Source organism: Manis javanica, chromosome 17 (assembly GCF_040802235.1).
Source record: "Manis javanica isolate MJ-LG chromosome 17, MJ_LKY, whole genome shotgun sequence".
Lineage (NCBI taxonomy): Eukaryota > Metazoa > Chordata > Mammalia > Pholidota > Manidae > Manis > Manis javanica.
Window position 1 is genome coordinate 38,488,407 of NC_133172.1, and position 18,689 is coordinate 38,507,095.

The 18,689-nt window shown below is 38.3% G+C and overlaps 1 protein-coding gene across 1 annotated transcript in view; it reads left to right on the forward strand.

The window, feature by feature from the left end:
* RSPRY1 (ring finger and SPRY domain containing 1) overlaps positions 1-18,689 on the forward strand; it is a 45,036-nt gene that overhangs the window by 13,406 nt on the left and 12,941 nt on the right. The window contains exons 3-11 of the mRNA XM_037010785.2: positions 7,742-7,794; positions 8,446-8,558; positions 9,586-9,712; positions 10,557-10,615; positions 12,482-12,548; positions 13,018-13,149; positions 14,018-14,133; positions 15,231-15,374; positions 18,325-18,436. Of these exons, the coding sequence (XP_036866680.1) occupies positions 7,742-7,794; positions 8,446-8,558; positions 9,586-9,712; positions 10,557-10,615; positions 12,482-12,548; positions 13,018-13,149; positions 14,018-14,133; positions 15,231-15,374; positions 18,325-18,436 (923 nt within the window). The remainder of the gene's footprint in view (positions 1-7,741; positions 7,795-8,445; positions 8,559-9,585; positions 9,713-10,556; positions 10,616-12,481; positions 12,549-13,017; positions 13,150-14,017; positions 14,134-15,230; positions 15,375-18,324; positions 18,437-18,689) is intronic.

Sequence of the window (18,689 nt, forward strand, 5' to 3'; positions counted from 1 at the left end):
TTGGCAATGTAAGGACATAGATCAAGGAGAGTTCCCATCTTCCTCCCTTTTTTATATTCCTTATTTGGCCCTCTTAGATCCACTTGGGAAACTTGTAAGTTGAAACTACAGGGCACACCTCTACTTGTTTTGTATTTTCCCTGCTTTGTCTAACTCTGTAACCCAGAGATTGAATAACAGTAAAATGAAAGGGCATTATTCCACCTGGAAAAATATTTTAGCTACGTAATTCAGTAGTTCAGAGCAAAAGTTTTAGAACCATGATGGACCAAGGTTCAAATTCTGGCCCAGCCCCTTAACTAGCTACATGACATTGGATAAATTACTTCTCTAAGTCTCCAATTCCTCATCTATAGAAGGGGAGTAATAGCTTTCTTACAGGGATTATCATGCCATAATATATATAAAGCATCTAGTATAGTGCCTTGCCCATAACAATTGCTCAATAGATGATAATTCTAAAAAGATATCTGGGTTTTGGACATAAACATGAGCAACTTCTTCATGAACATATCTCCACGGGCAAGGGAAACAAAAGCAAAAATGAACAAGTGGGACTTTATCAAGCTGAAAAGCTCTGTACAGCAAAGGACACCATCAGTAGAACAAAAAGGCATCCTATAATATGGGAGAATATATTCATAAATGATACATCTGATAAGGGGTTGACATCCAAAATATACAAAGAGCTCATGCACCTCAACAAACAAAAAGCAAATAATCCAATTAAAAAATGAGAAGAGGAACTGAACAGACATTTCTCCAAAGAAGAAATTCAGGTGACCAACAGGAAGATGAAAAGATGCTCCACATCACTAATCATCAGAGAATGCAAGTTAAAACCAAAATGAGATATCACCTCACACACGTTAGGATGGCCAACATCCAAAAGACAGCAACAACAAATGTTGGTGAGGATGTGGAGAAAGGGAAACCCTCCTACACTGCTGGTGGGAATGTAAATTAGTTCAACCATTATGGAAAGCAGTATGGAGGTTCCTCAAAAAACTCAAAGTAGAACTACCATTTGACCCAGGAATTATACTCCTAGGAATTTACCCTAAGAATGCAGCAGCCCAGTTTGAAAAAGACATATGTACCCCTATGTTCATTGCAGCAGTTTTTACAGTAGCCAAGAAATGGAAGCAACTTAAGTGTCCATCAGTAGATGAAAGGATAAAGAAGATGTGGTACATACACACAATGCAGTATTATTCAGCCATAAGAAGAAAACAAGTCCTACCATTTGCAACAACATGGATGGAGCTAGAGGGTATTATGCTCAGTGAAATAAGCCAGGCGGAGAAAGACAAGTATCAAGTGATTTCACTCACCTATGGAGTATAAGAACAAAGAACTGAAAGAACAAAACAACAGCAGACTCACAGAACCCAAGAATGGACTAACTGTTACCAAAGGGAAAGGGACTGGGGAAGATGGGGGCATTAAGATTAGCACATGTAATGTAGCGGGGGGTGGGGGAGCACAGGGAAGCAGTATAACACAGAGAAGACAAGTAGTGATTCTATAGCATCTTACTGTGCTGATGGACAGTGACTGTAATGGGGTATGTGGTGGGGACTTGATGATGGGGGAAGTCTAGTAACCATAATGTTGCTCATGTAATTGTATATTAACACCAAAAAAAAAAGATATCTGGGTTCTTTTTGCTTTGGACTCTACTAGTAAGTTTAAGTAAATATTTGATAATCACATTTATGAACCTAGTTTTGTTTAGTTACAAAAAAATTATAATAGAAGGCAAAGTATGCCTGTGCATATTATTCTGAGGTGATTTTTTTCCTTGTAGAAGTAAATATGTTTTGCACATCTGTCTGTCTGCTAAAAAACATGCTGGGGAAAGGTGGTTCTTATAAATATTCTCTATAATCAGTTCAGAAACACCTACCTAAGTTTATTAAAACCAGCCTCTGAAGTAGTTTTGGTATCTAAATTAATTTTAATATGTGTGTAGGAAATACCTATTGAAGTAAATCTGTGCCATGTATATCCCCAAACTCAAGCAAGGGACTAGAAGTTGTTACATAAAGTTTCTTCTTGGTGACATCCAAAACATACTATAAAATTATAATGAAAAGTTGTCCTTCCCAAATAAGGGAGTAAACCACAAACCATGTTCTTTAAGTCCATGAAAGATACAAAAGATGGGCTTAGTAAGAATAGACCTAAAAGATTGTCAGCAGATAGTGCAATTATAAAATGATTTGAATTATTGTTCTCCCTACTTTTTACTTAGGAAAGCAAGTCGTTGATCTCAGAGGAAACCAGTTCCTAAGGCCACAGTGAGAGAGTTGCTAAAGGAAATTTGCTTTAAATACACGTATTTTAAAATCATTTGGAGTTTGGTTATTTGCATGTTTTTGGTAGTGACTATCCTCGGATTACTAATGGTATTCTCATGTGATTTGAAACTTTAATATGCAGGCTCCTCTTGTTAGAAGGGTTTTCCCCCATTTATATGTGTGTGTGTTCTCTGCCTCTCTGTAATTCTGTCAATATGTCTCTCTTTTCACATCTGTCACTTTGTTATCTTCTCCATCTAGGTCCCAGGGCACTTCAGTCTGACTGAAGCTAAAGTTGGTAGCTCTGATTTCCATCCCACTGTAAGAAGCGTGAATCTGGCTACATGGCTTTCTCTGTCTTTTTCTGCCACTGGAGACTTGCAGCTTTATACCAGTTGTAGCTCAGATTGTCATTCATAACTTTTTTCAACTCCTTTTCCTGAAAGGAGAGCCTTGTGCCAACTTCATTTAGTAAGTCTGCTCCACACCTTGCACAGGTAGGGTTTTGATCCCCATTAACTACTCCACAGGCATAGAGCTCCTGGTCACCTCTGTCTGGTTACTTATCCAGAGTCTAGTAGTCCTGTGGATTTAGCTCCTGCCTCTCACCAGAAATTTCTATTTCTGTTCCACAAAATTTATCTTGTTTTTTGAATATAGGGATGTGTGTGCCCTTTAAGTCCATCTGTACAGAATTGAGGTGCTCATATTCTTTATTGATCTCTGATCCTGTCATGTTTTTATTATTTTTCCCTTCTTCCCTAATTTCATTGTCCTGTACCTATCTCCAAATACCAGTGGATACCATTCTAGGAATTTAAGGTATATTCTTCCAATTTGCCTGCCATATGTTTGTTTATGTCTATATAGGAAGTTATAGTGTTTGCATGTAATTTTTAAAATGTTCACAACTGATATAATTATAGAAATCTCTTTGTTTTTAACTACTCTCAACGTTACGTTGGAGAGTTATGTCACTGTAGGTAAAGCACAATTGCATCTGACTGCTCCAGAGTATTCCTTCATGTGCTTGGAATGACTGTATTTGGTTATCCTATAACTTGGTGATGGTAAATTAGTTTACTTCCATATTTTGTTCCTACAGATAGTACTGCAGCAGGTAGCCTCATATGCATCTATTACCTATGTAATAGTTTCTCCAGCATTGTTGGGTATATGCACACTTAATTTCAATTATTGCCAGATTGCTCTCCAGAAATGTTTGTATTAGTTATACTGTTTAAAAACAACTCTTTCAAGTAAGAATTTTCCCTAATTATGAAAGGGTACTGGATGTGTCAAATAATCAGCACCTAATGAGACCTGAAGTGAACATGATAATTCTCATATCACAAGGTTATTCTGAGGATTAAAAGATTGAAGACAATAGTTTTTTACAGTTTTTTTCCATAGTAAAACAGAAAGCCAAAATATGTAAACAAATAATTGGTGAATATAGTTCCTAAGTAATTAGATTTATCATTGCTTGGTGGAAAATACTTCATTCATTATTGTTGTTCCTCTAAAGCACCTCCTTAGGATTCCTGGCATCATGGTTTGAAAATCCACTGGATTAAGGTATATAATGCCATTATAGATCAGTGTGTAGAATATTAAGCAGCTTCTCAGTTAAGCTTGGTTTCTTTTTCCTCTGACACCATTCAGTGAATTTTAAGTATATAGTAATATTTCCCAGAAGAACACTTAAAAGTGAAAGTGTTAGCCAACATCATACTTAACAGCGAGAAGCTGAAAGCTTTTCCTCTGAAATTGGGAACAAGACAGGGATGCCCACTCTCCCCACTGTTATTCAACACAGTACTGGAGGTCCTAGCCATGGCAATTAGACAAAACAAAGAAATACAACCAATCCAAATTGGTAAAGAAGAAGTTAAACTGTTACTATTTGCAGATAACATGATATTGTACATAAAAAACCCTAAAGACTCTACTCCAAAACTACTAGAACTGATATTGGAATACAGTAAACTTGCAGGATACAAAATTAACACACAAAAATCTGTGGCTTTCCTATACACTAACAATTAACTAATAGAAAGAGAAATCAGGAAAACAATTCCATTCACAATTACATAAAAAACAATGAAATACCTAGGAATAAACCTAACCAAGGAACTGAAAGACCTATACCCTGAAAACTATAAGACCACTCTTAAGAGAAATTAAAGAGGACACTAGCAAATGGAAACTCATCCCATGCTCTTGGCTAGGAAGAATTAATATCGTCAAAATGGCCATCCTGCCCAAAGCAATATACAGATTTGATGCAATCCCTATCAAATTACCAACAACATTCTTCAATAAACTGGAACAAATAGTTCAAAAATTCATATGGAAACACCAAAGACCCCAAATAGCCAAAGCAATCCTGAGAAGGAAGAATAAGAATAAAATGGGGGGGCGGTGATCTCGCTCCCCAACTTCAAGCTCTACTACAAAGCCACAGTAATCAAGATAATTTGGTACTGGCACAAGAACAGAGCCACAGACCAGTGGAACAGAATAGAGACTCCAGGCATTAACCCAAACATATATGGTCAATTAATATACAATAAAGGAGGTCAATTAATATACAATAAAGGAGCCATGGACATACAATGGGGGAATGACAGTCTCTTCAACAGATGGTGCTGGCAAAACTGGACAGCTACGTGTAAGAGAATGAAACAGACCACTGTTTAACCCCATACACAAAAGTAAATTCGAAATGGATCAAAGACTTGAACGTAAGTCATGAAACCATAAAACTCTTAGAAAAAAACATAGGCAATAATCTCTTAGACATAAACATGAGTGACCTCTTCTTGAACATATCTCCCCAGGCAAGGGAAACAAAAGCAAAAATGAACAAGTGGGACTATATCAAGCTGAAAAGCTGTACAGCAAAGGACACCATGAATAGAACAAAAAGGTATCGTACAGTATGGGAGAATATATTCATAAATGACAGATCTGATAAAGGGCCAACATCCAAAATATATAAAGAGCTCACACACCTCAACAAACAAAAAGCAAATAACCCAATTAAAAAATGGACAGAGGAGCTGAACAGACACTTCTCCAAAGAAGAAATTCAGATGGCCAACAGACACATGAAAAGATGCTCCACATCGCTTGTCATCAGAGAAATGTAAATTAAAACCACAATGAGATATCACCTCACACCAGTAAGGATTGCCACCATCCAAAAGACAAATAACAACAAATGTTGGCGAGGTTGTGGAAAAAGGGGAACCCTCCTACACTGCTGGTGGGAATGTAAATTAGTTCAGCCATTGTGGAAAGCAGTATGGAGGTTCCTCAAAATGCTCAAAATAGACATACCATTTGACCCAGGAATTCCACTTCTAGGAATTTACCCTAAGAATGCAGTAGCCCAGTTTGAAAAAGACAGATGCACCCCTATGTTTATCGCTGCACTATTTACAATAGCCAAGATATGGAAGCAACCTAAATGTCCATCACTAGATGAATGGATAAAGAAGATGTGGTACATATGCACAATGGAATATCACTCAGCTATAAGAAAAAAACAGATCCTACCATTTGCAACAACATGGATGGAGCTAGAGGGTATTATGCTCAGTGAAATAAGTCAGGCGGAGAAAGACAAGTACCAAATGATTTCACTCATGTGGAGTATAAGAACAAAGGAAAATTGAAAGAACAAAACAGCAGCAGAATCACAGAACCCAAGAATGGACTAATAGTTACCAGAGGGAAAGGGACTGAGGAGGATGGCTGGGAAGGGAGGGATAAGGGCCGGGAAAAAGAAAGGGGGCATTATGATTAGCATGTATAGTGTGGGGGGCCACGGGGAGGGCTGTGCAACACAAGTAGTGATTTTATAGCATCTTACTACACTGATGGACAGTGACTGTGAAGGGGTATGTTGGGAGGACTTGGTGAAGGGGGGAGCCTAGTAAACAAAATGTCTTTCGTGTAATTGTAGATTAATGATACCAAAATAAAAAAAAAGAGCTCATGCACCTCAACAAACAAAAAGCAAATAATCCAATTAAAAAATGGGCAGAGGAGCTGAACAGACACTTCTCCAAAGAAGAAATTCAGATGGCCAACAGACACATGAAAAGATGCTCCACATCACTAGTCATCAGAGAAATGCAAATTAAAACCACAATGAGATATCACCTCACACCAGTAAGGATTGCCACCATCCAAAAGACAAATAACAACAAATGTTGGCGAGGTTGTGGAGAAAGGGGAACCCTCCTACACTGTTGGTGGGAATGTAGATTAGTTTAACCATTGTGGAAAGTAGTATGGAGGTTCCTCTGAAAGCTGAAAATAGACATACCATTTGACCCAGAAATTCCACTTCTAGGAATTTACCCTAAGAATGCAGTAGCCCAGTTTGAAAAAGACAGATGCACCCCTATGTTTATCGCAGCACTATATGCAATAGCCAGGAAATGGAAGCAACCTAAGTGTCCATCAGTAGATGAATGGATAGAGAAGATGTGGTACATATACACAATGGAATATTATTCAGCCATAAGAAGAAAACAAATCCTACAATTTGCAACAACATGGATGGAGCTAGAGGGTATTATGCTCAGTGAAATCAGCCAAGCGGTGAAAGACAAGTATCAATTGATTTCACTCATGTGGAGTATAAGAACAAAGAAAAACTGAAGGAAAAAAACAGCAGCAGAATCACAGAATTCAAGAATGGACTAACAGTTACCAAAGGGAAAGGGACTAGGGAGGATGGGTGGGAAGGGCAGGGAAAAAGAAAGAGGCCTTTATGATTAGCATGTATAATGTAGGGGGGTGCATGGGGAGGGCTGTGCAACAGTGAAGACAAGTACTGATTCTACAGCATCTTACTACGCTCATGGACAGTGACTGTAATGGGGTGTGGGGGGCGGGACTTGGTGAAGGGAGGAGCCTAGTAAACATAATGTTCTTCATGTAATTGTAGATTAATGATAACAACAACCAAAAAAAAGTGAAGGTGTTTATGTAGGCCCTTGCTTCCTTAAATCCTCAGCAGGGATTGTCATCTCCCTTCCTGGCATTTTTTTGAGGTAAGTATGAGGAAGATGGTGTTGACCTCCCTGACTTTGTTCAGTTGGCATTGGGACGCTAGAACTAAAGTTTTAAGTAGGCTGTGGTCTCTAGGTTTGGTTCTGTGCTTTTACTTAAGGCCACATGGTGGGCCTTTCCTGTGATCTTCTACCTGTGTCATTTGTGGGCCATCACAGCCAGTGACCTTAGAAATAAGCACATGCGGTGTGTGTCAGAGACTATAGCTCTGATTGTCTCTTCCATCTCTTTCTCTATAGTCATGTTCATTTCTTCTTTCTTTTTCTACCCCTACACGTCCAGTTTGAATTTTTATTTGGAATTGTCATATTTCTTCAAGTTTAATGTCTTGAATGTTTGTTTTTCAGTGATCAGGAACCTCCCTATTCAATGATTACATTGCATGAAATGGCAGAAACAGGTATTTAAAAAATTTTTTTGAATACTTCCTAATGAATTAATGATTGTGAAGAAATATGGCCACTTTTTTTTAAAATAAAGGTTCCAAAAATAAACATACATGACAAAGAAAAAAGCCATTAGTGTATGGAAATATTCCTGTACAAGGATAAAAATTAACCTGAATTTATAGCTGCACCTTTTAATAATGGTTTTATCTCACTGAAATTATCAAAAGAAAAATTATTTGGCATTGACACATCTTTGATTGTAACTCTTCTAGAAGTGTGGAGGGTAATTTTTTGCCCCTCAGTTTCCTACATGTCATTCTGAAAATGATCCAGTTGCCTCAGATACTTAATCATCTCAGTTAACTCCTATGTTGTAAATAGGATGGTGAAAATGGTTTTAATTATAATTTGAGAATCCAGTACAATAGCTGGATTTTCTCTAAATAAAGATGCCCCCAAATCACCAGACTCTTATAAATCATGATTCTTTGACTCTACCTTGATGACTATGCCTATGCCAAGTGTTAGCTGCTTAAAAACTATCAGATGAAGGCTGGAAGTGTTTCTATTTCAGTGTGGAGTCATCTTTGTGTTATAACTTACCTATTTTCACATTTTAAAAATAGTGGCTCCATTGTATAATCTTCTTGATTTGCTCTTAGATGAAGGATGGTTGGACGTTGTCCAGTCTTTAATTAGAGTCATTCCATTGGATGACCCACTGGGACCAGCTGTTATAACATTGTTATTAGATGAATGTCCACTGCCCACTAAAGTAAGTTTGTATTTATCTTTTATGAAACTGTTATCTGTGCTTAAATACAGGATGAATGACCCCAAAGAAAATCTGATATAGTGCATTTCTACATTTGGGGTCTGTTTTATTCAGTATTAATTTCATTATGTGAACTTGTATTTTATTACTAATGAAGTGCTACCTCCTCTTTCTCTCACTAGCTTACTATAAAGCTTTAGTTTAAAATTTTTTTAATGTTTAAAATGGAATTATTTATATCTGAAATGGCAAATCTTTATTTGGAAACTGGAAGGGAACATTCAGTTGCTGAGCTGCTTTTCTTATCTTTCTCTAAACAATTTCCTCATAACACAAATATTTTAAATGTTTTTTATTAAGGGGAAAATCTTATACTGAAAGCACTTGTGAGTTCTGCTCAAACATATTAAAGATTGGTATAACCTTGATTATCCCTTACATAGAATAAAAGTATCCACCATTCATTGCCTTAGTCCATATATTCTGTGGAATCCTTTTAAAAATGTTTGGATTCTGGCATCTTTCATTTGCTGAAGCCTCAGACATTTGGGCCCAACAAGGAAAAACATGGACAGAAGGGAAAAGCCTTCAGCCTAGTCACTGATACTGACCTTTACCTAGGCTTACCAGAGGATTCTAATTTGCCTCAAAAGCTCTGGTGATATTTATTCTTGCTTGTTTGTTTTTAAAAGTAGCTCTTTCAACATCACTAAGCTCTGTTGTTACCAGTCATGCTGCCAATTGGGTGGTTTTAGTCTGTTTAATAATTCAAGAGTATATAGCTTATATTTAATAGCACTGGTAGAATTTGAGTGAAATGGAATCCAGTGATTCATGTAAGAAAACTTTTAGGTTAGTTTCAGGAAAAACTAACGTTTCCCATCAATTATAATATCATTGGGTATCATGTTTGTCTCATTGTGCTGAGTTAATTTAATGCCTAAGTTACAGCTTGTGTCTCAGAATTACCTTGGGGAAAAACTAAGTAGTGTATGTATCAAATCCACTTGTACATTTTTATTTTTAGGATGCACTCCAGAAGTTGACTGAAATTCTCAATTTAAATGGAGAAGTCGCTTGCCAGGACTCAGGTCATCCTGCCAAACACAGGAACACATCTGCAGTCCTAGGCTGTTTGGCGGAGAAACTGGCAGGTAACTGGGCAGCTCCATCCTAATGTTGTTTCATATTAAGAGGAAGACTGCGCTGCAGGGTGTTGACCAAGCCTGCTGTAGCAGAAAGAAGCATCTTCAAAAAAAGAAAAAAAACTGAGGGATGGACTCACTGGAAAAAATTTACTCTAAGGCCACAAAAGTAAAAGCAATTTAAGTTAGCTCTGAGGATTTTCAGAAGGAAGTTTAAAATAAAAGGGTTTTACTTATTTGCTTTAAAATTAAGATAAGGCTAAACTCAGTATAACAAAGATTACATGTGTATGTGTGTATGCATATTATATATATATAGCCTATATGTTATTAACATGTATGTTAATGTATAATACAAAAAATATTATAAACATAGGTTATATATAACATATATATATATACACACCCCACACTTTATAAACTTTAGCTAAATAGTAGAGACATACAAGGTAGGGAAAGAGGAAAAGGAACTTTAAATTGGAGTGATTTCTGAGATGAGAAGCAGGTATTTAACTTGTTTATGAATATTACCCATTTTAGGAAAGTTAACATCAAAGTACAGGTGGAAGAAACAATGGATCAGAAATCAGAACACATGGGTGATGGTTCAGACTCTCCCACATGCTCCCTAAGTGCCCTGAAGTGAGTGACTTCACTCCATGGATTTAGTTGCTCAGCTGTGAAATGGGGATAGTACTGGTTCCCACCTCAGAGCGTAACACATGAATACAATAAATGTGCGTGATAATACTTTGTAAAAGAGTCCTATCAAAACAATTTTTCTGTTTTTAGTTACTGATTAAATGTAATATGACACATTTAATTATATACAGTGTTTGTTGTATTCATCTAGGTCCTGCAAGTATAGGTTTACTTAGCCCAGGAATACTGGAATATTTGCTACAGTGTCTGGTAAGTGAGGCATCAAAGCCGTTTATTCTTAGTCCTCTAGATTGTGCATTTTTCTAACCTTGCCAGCTTAGCCACTGGCACAGAGAATGGATTCAGTTATAAATATTATTTGCAGGTATTTCCTGAATGTTTTATCTGTTCTTCCTATGTTAAAAAAAATGAAGGTGGAATAGGAATTTATTATAAGTGAAAAACAGCTGAGTTGGTCTAGTTTTAAATTTAGTCATAAGATGGCTGCTATGATTGGCTTTTTTGCATATGTCCTTAGAGCCTGCCAAATGGCAGTAATGACCTCCACAGTGGAAACAAAATTACATGGTATTCCAAGCCAGGAAACAGATTCCCAGTACATATAAATTTCTACTTCCCTCCCCACTTGCTGCTGCTCTTAAAGAACTGTTGTTGAGTATTTGATGTATTGTCTGTTGGACTTATGGTTGGCTGAGGCTGTGCTGTCAGATCTGTCACACAGTCTTGACTGGTCCATGTTTTTAGAAGTTATTTTTCCAGGCCTTCTGAGCATTGATCTTTTTCAAAATCTGAAAGACCTTGTTTTTCAGTTTCAAAGATATGTACTTAAAACATTTAACATTATGCTAAGTAATTATACTTAGCTTAATTCTGGGGATACAGAGGTGGTATAACAGTCCTTTGCTCTCAAGAAGTTACCTGGTTCACTGAGGGAACAAAACTGCTCAGACAAGATAGTTAGCCTCCATTGTATGACAGGATGTGATCAAGGGCAAAACTGCTTCCTTCAGACTAAGTGCCAAGAAAGAGTTCTAAGAAGGTGAATGTATGGATTGCAGAGTTATGGGAGACAGCCTTCCTGATGAAGGTAGGACCTCAGCTGGGTCACACCATAAAATTAGGATTTGATTGTACACACAGGAGTCAAAAATGGTTTTCTTGGCTAAGGGCACATCACCAGCAGAAGCCCAGACATGGAAATGCCTATGTTCCTGGGATATTACAGAGAATTGTCTGATCAGAAGACAGTGTCCAGAGACAGGATGACAATGACATAGACTGAGTAGCCAGCTGGGGAGGGTGCAGGGCCTGAAAAGAGGTTGAGAATGGATATGGCAAGAAGCAGGGTGCTGAGCAGGCTTTGCAGCAGGGAAGGATGGTGCTTATGTGAGCTTTGCAGAACCTAGTTGGGCCCCAGGGAAGTGAGTGGGAATCATGTTCTAGAGCTCCTTTGTAGGCTCCTAATGTTGATGCAGGAAAGGAGAGCTGAGAGAAGATGTGATTTTGAGCAGATAGACCTTTCTTAAATGTGGATATATGCAACGTGAACTTAAGTGTAACTGGAAGAATCCACCTGTTGCTTTCTTCCACCTATCATTAGCATTTGTGGAATTCCTGTCAGAGAACAGATTGAAAACTAAGCAATTAGTTCCTAATATCATAATTTATAATTTTGAAACTTGAGTGATGAATAAATGGTTCCTTTTAGGGTTCTGACTAAAATGTCATTTTTAGCTATAGTTCTAGGTTTGTCTGGCTTGCTTAAGTGAATGTAAGAATCAGCATTATTTTATTTAACAAAGCCCTAATATGAATGTTACTAAGTGAAATAACAATGCATTTAACAAGATATGTTTGAAATTTCCATATCTATAAATGAACCCAGTGACTTCAAGAAAGTAATACAAGATTTTAAGAGACTTTGTCTTGCTTCTTCATTACTAAAAATATTAGTAAATGGCTAATTGTGAACTTGAACAAGTAAGCTTTCTGACTGCTCAGATTTTAAAAAATCTAATATATTGGGTAAGAAGTAGAAATTGATAACTTGCTGCTGCTTGCCTCTTGCCACAGGGGACTGATGTTTTGTTTTTGTTTTCTTTTGTTGTCTTTCAGAAGTTACAGTTGCACCCCACAGTCATGCTTTTTGCACTTATCGCACTGGAAAAGTTTGCACAGACAAGTAGGTATAGTGACTTCCTGCACTAATGATCTGTATCAGTCATGAAAAATCAGTCATGAAAATAAGAAAACTAAGTTTTTCTTAGTTACTGGATGAGCTACACTTTGAACTCCATCAAACATGCATACATTGAAGAAGGGAGAGAAGAAAAGAAAAAAAAACATGCATACATTGTTTTTGCATGGGTAGACACCTCAAGGCCAGTGAGATGTAATAGGGACAAAGCCAAGAGTTTTCTCATCTAAGAATCAAAACTTGGTTACCATAGTAACTAACCCACTTTTTATATCTAAACAGTTAGTGATGAGATTGCTTCTCTCTTTAAAGAAGTCAGAGCTCTTGGGCTACACCATTATTCTAGTTTCCAAGTTACCTAATGGCCTCTCCTCACTCCTTGCCCCCACTGATCTGCCTAGCAAATCATTCTACTCTTTCATGGTTGATTCAAGGTTTATGTCTTCCAAAACAGGTGAAAATAAATTGACTATCTCTGAATCCAGTATTAGTGACCGGCTTATCACATTGGAGTCCTGGGCTGATGATTCTAATTATCTGAAGCGTCAAGTTGGTTTCTGTGCCCAGTGGAGCTTAGACAATCTCTGTAAGTCATTGTCTTTTATTGAAATGCCCATTTACATTTTCAAACCCATTTCTTATGTAGGATCACTGGTCTTCATTTTGTAATAGTGTGAGTTTTTCCTTATAAGGTGCTCTCTTGGTAGGTTGACCCTTCAGACAAGAATTATAGAGAATGCTTCTAATTCTAGTACTCTCTTGTTCAAAAATGTTTGCTGGGACCGTAGTCCTGCTGCATCAATCAAGGCCATTTATCAGATGGCTCTTGTCTAATCAACTCTTCCCAGCAAAAACCCTCTTCACTGTTCTGCAAGTAGGTGCCAGTCATTCCAACCTCTGGGCCTGGTCCCATGACTTGGAATTTTCTCTCTTTACTCTTTTCCCTAACCCAGCTTTGCTCTTCAAAACTCAAGTCTTGCCATACCTGCATCAAGAAGGTTACTCCTGACTTCTCTCCTTTTCTCCTTCAAGGGCGACTAGAACTAAAACTCTATTACTACTATCCCCTCACCCCGCCTCCATAGTTAGCACTGTGCTAAGCACAGTTGGACATGTAACCCCTGCTTCTGCATCATTGTGGGGAGTTGCTTAGTGTACACCCTGTGTAGTGCCAGTTAAAGAATAATTCTGGAAAAATATAATTTGGATTTGGTTGCATACAAGATAACATGGGAACAGAAGCAGAAACCCAGGAGTGCTGCCTTTTCTGGTGTTTGCTTAACTGATCTTCACGTGGTGATGTAACAGCTAGCCCGGTTGCCCGGTTATAAGTCTCCCTACCAGTTCTGCCATTTACAAGCACCTTCACTTAACTAGAATGGTAGCTGGCAATGACACTAGCTTTTTTTCCACAACAGCCTGCCTTAGAAACATGACCACTTTTTCTCTTGCAGTTTTAAAAGAAGGTAGGAAACTGACCTATGAGAAAGTGGACTTGAATAGCATTAGGGCCATGCTGAACAGCAATGATGTCAGCGAGTACCTGAAGATCTCGCCTCATGGCTTGGAGGTAAATTTTCCACAGATGGACCATTGGGGGGAAAATCTTGTTCTCATTTTCATGCCCTGGTTCTGAACAACAATTTCTTGAAGAGAACAGATGAAGTTTATTTCATACTCAATGGTTAGAGATAGAAGTGGCAGGAGAGAGGGTGTTTGGAATATTTACTCTTTTATATCCCACATGGTGCTAGACATATAATAAGCACTATAACATTATGGTTTATTGACTGTTTGCTTAAATATATCTATTTTTAATCTGCCATTTTATTCAGCTAAAGGTACAAAGACTAGTACTTCTAAGAGACCCCCCCGCTTTTTAATCCCTGCATAGCCAGTGGTATTCGGTCTGTGCTTTCCCTGTTCCCTGTATGTTGGAAATGTTGATTGCATGGTGCAGGCTGTTGAAGGAGCTGCTCATGTACAGGAAGATACCAAAGGCACTAAACATGTCAAGATTAAAGAGCTGTTTGCAGAATGGCTTCAGGCGGCCCTTTGATCTTATATGTGGCTATATGCCTTACATAGTTTCCTGCTTTAGGTTATTTTTAGGTACCCTGTCTTACACACTTCAATGTCCTCTCCCTCCAGCATAACGAGTAAGGTTAAGGCAATGTTTATGCTTTTGTAAAAGATTTTACTATAAGAGCAAAACTCTGTAAATACTTAAAAATAAAGTCAGTAACCTTCACCAGTTCATACTGCAGCCATCTTTGAGGTCTTCCAATGCTGTTAGCATTCCCTGGAAATAAACCTATAAGATAGGGTATGCTTTACAGAGAAGACAAGTAATGACTCTGTGGCATCTTACTACACTGATGGACAGTGACTGCAGGGGGGTGTGGGGGTGACTTGATAACATGGGTGAATGTAGTAACCACAATGTTTTTCATGTGAAACCTTCATAAAAGTGTATATCAGTGATACCTTAATAAAAAAATAAGTGTGCTTTATTTGGTTTGCAATTTTTGTCACCGAGGTGGCACAGAGAAAGAAACGGTAGCCCACCAGAAGCTTTAATAGGAAAAATACATTGAGCCTTCCAAGCTGTGAGTTCTGTGTTGGTCTTCAGGCGTTGATGGTAGACTTCATACTCTGGTTTGCCAGGCTCGCTGTGATGCCTCCTCTTTTGAAAGTGTGCGTTGCACCTTCTGTGTGGATGCTGGGGTGTGGTACTATGAAGTAACAGTGGTCACTTCAGGAGTCATGCAGATTGGCTGGGCCACACGAGACAGCAAATTTCTCAATCACGTGAGTACCCTGGAGAGCTATGCAAATGGGTGCAAGCAGCAGTTCTTTGGTAAGTGGATGTAAGATACTTCTCAGATAGTTTTGCACAATCGTTTTCTTGGACTGAACCATGTGGTGCCAAACTCCTAACAGTGGGTTGCCTAACTGTTTTAGAAATGGGAGAGAACAGGAGACATTGCCCCTCAACTTTTTTTCTGTTCAAGGTTTAAGTTCCTATTAATTTTCCACCTAACGGTTGGATTGTGTCCTTTGCTTTGTAGGCACTTCTCTGGCTCCAGCCACGTCATTGGTTTGGATTTCATACTGAGACCAGTGATGATTTTTACCTTGCATTTAAGCTTTAAGAATTTTGTCAGAATTCTCTTCCTTTCATACAATACTAAATATTGATTTGACTTCTCTTATTTGATTTTTACCTTGTAACTAGTAAGCATATTTGTTTTCAATATATATTCTTTATCTTTTGTTATGGGAAGCTGTACTGTGGAAGGGAGGTTAAATCCACCCAGTAGAGGAAGCAGGAGTGTGAGCAGTTGAGGTCTCTGCAGGTGTTGATTTCTTGCCACTTTATACCCTTCTAATGCACAGCCCAATTGGCTGGCTTCTACTATTCATAAAGCTATTTGGGATGAATGCAGTTTTGATCAGGAATATTTTGTGACATAAGATTTTTACCCTTTGAGCTGGAAAAGCCCCTTGGATTATTTTGTTAATCTAATAGTCTCCCATCCCATATAGAAAGTTCTGGGATGGGTTTTAGAAGTGATCCAACAAAATCAAACTAAACTTGCCTTCCATAAGCATACTTTCCAAAGGTCCCTTTCAGCAAAGCTATATAGTGTCCCAGCATTGTTCATGGCTTTTTATAAACTTTCTGGAGAGGGGCAAATTGGAGGAAGAGGGCCAGTGGAGGGGTCAGGTCTGGATTCTTGTCCAGGTGGGAAACTAGATCCTAGTCTGCCATTGTTTTGGGGGAGAACCTTCCCTGATGGGCTTCCTAGTCAACTGGGCCATAATTAAAACCTCTTAGCAAGGGTTTTTTTTGTGGCACCATCTAGTCACAAGTAAGGGGGTCTGGAGAACAATGCCATTTAATCTTTTAGTTCCCAACTTGGGCACAGATTTAAAACAGATAGTATCAATTACGCTGACAGCCTGCCCCAAATGATGTCCTAAAGATGATTGTTTAGGATTTTAAAATAAAAATCGTAATATACAGAGCAGCTTCTGTTGAAGCCTCTTGCCTTGGATAAAATGACTCTGTTACCTTAAACAGAAAAGTCAGGGGCTCCCAAACTGTTGAGGAATTAGCCAGGCTCCAAGGCAATGTCAGAGGGTCAAGAGAGAGAAAATACAACAGCCAGTACATGAGAAAGCCAACACTGCTGTCACAGATCAGTCCCAACCATCACACGTGTGGGGTCACTCAAACCATGTTGGGTGTCTGGTGGCAGGGCCTAGCTAGCCAAGCCTAGGTCCCATCTCACCTCCCTAGCAGGGGGCAGGACACTCTATCCTTGGTACATTTCTCATAATAGGAAGGGATTGGGATGCTGGACAGCAGAAAAAATAACAGTGCCCACCACGTGGGGAAGGATCAAAATATTCCTTGATTTACAAGCTACGGAAGAAGTTTTTTTTTTTTTTTTTAGCAGTGTTTTCATTACTAAAATATATATGGCTAAAGGTGATCTGTGGTTAAAATGGTTGAAGTTGCCCCATTGTCCCACAGTGCCACTCTGTTGTGAAATTCATCCAGGCATAGAAATTACACTGAAAAGTCTGCCCTTAACTTTTGGTGGCTAGGAATCTTCTAGGGATTTCTTTTAAGTGTTCTGTTGAAGACTTCCTTGGACATTAGAAAGAGTAGACAGAAAAGAATTGGCTTGCCTTTTGCCTGTGCCCTAACACCTGGAAAATAAACTAAGTTTTTACTTTTTTCAGTTTTGGAAGGGATAGCAACGTATTATTTCTAGTAGACTGGTGAATATCTTCCCTGCCTAAAGGCTGTTAGACCTAAGTTTATTTAACTCTGGAATTGTCTGAAAGAATACCTTCAGGCTAATTCAGAAGCCTCACTTAGGAGGAACCTCATCCAAATTCAGTGTATTGTAGTCCAAATAGTCAAGGAGTATTTTTTCCAATCTTTCACCTCATGGCATTGTTTATTCCATAGAATAAGCAGACCATCACTTGGACGTGAGCTCTTACTTGATTTGGCTCACATTTTCAGTCCCTTTCTCCACTAGAATCTTTCACCATTAACCCTTAAAGATGGCAGTTATCTTACCTGCATGCTTCCTCTGTTTCTTCTGGGGTTTTTTAAAAGCACTCAAAATAATTTCTAAAGATCCCATGCACCCTTTTATTTGTGAAATAATTAGAAGACACATAATCAAAGAAGCTGCCAAGAACCTGTATGGTGCTCAAATTGAGCCAATCTCATAATAGCTATTAGCTGATCTCCATAACCTTTTTATTTTCTCCAGTTTTGAAATCTCTGAGCATGTGGGTATTTTGAAGACTACATGCAAAAATGGTGTTTGTCCAGTCACAGTGAAGTAGATAGCACACCATTCTTGGAATCAAAAGATTCCAAGGTCCAAACCTCACCCTTTTAGTAATATGTCTTTGGGCAAGCTGGTTGACCTCTCTGAGCCTTTAATTTCCTCTAAAATATAGTGTAATGCCACCAGCCTCAAGGTGGTTGGTGAGAATTATAGGAACTAAGAAATGTGAAACTTGGGAAATGTGAAACTTGGTGAAGTCATTATCTATTCACATAGGCCCCTAGGTTTGAATTTTGGTATTTTCCAAGAACCATAGGCTCTCTTCATCCAGAAAGCTTAGAATTCCAGCCACCAGGTTAATGGTTATGAAAAACAAACTTTTTTTCCCAGAACATAGTAGGCAGAGCCTTGCTAATCTCCTGGGCCCTGTCTCCCTCCAGGAAGGCTACGGCATTGGGGATGATGAATATTCCTGTGCCTATGATGGCTGCCGGCAGCTGATTTGGTATAACGCAAGAAGTAAGCCTCACTTACACCCATGCTGGAAAGAAGGTATTCATTCCTCTGGTTCATGAATTTATTGCCTAGATTAAGACATCTTGTTGTGATGAGGCATCTATTATGTTAGGCCTTGAAATGTTTTAATGGCAGAAAATTAAATATGTAAAGAGATAATAGCTTTTGTATCTCCTGTCATGGATGTAAATGGCATTCTGATTAAATTCCCTTTGGCAGAGCCCTTCCTTTAGCAAAACATTTCAGATGCCAAAATCCTTAATTTAGTGGGGAAATGATACTAAGATTA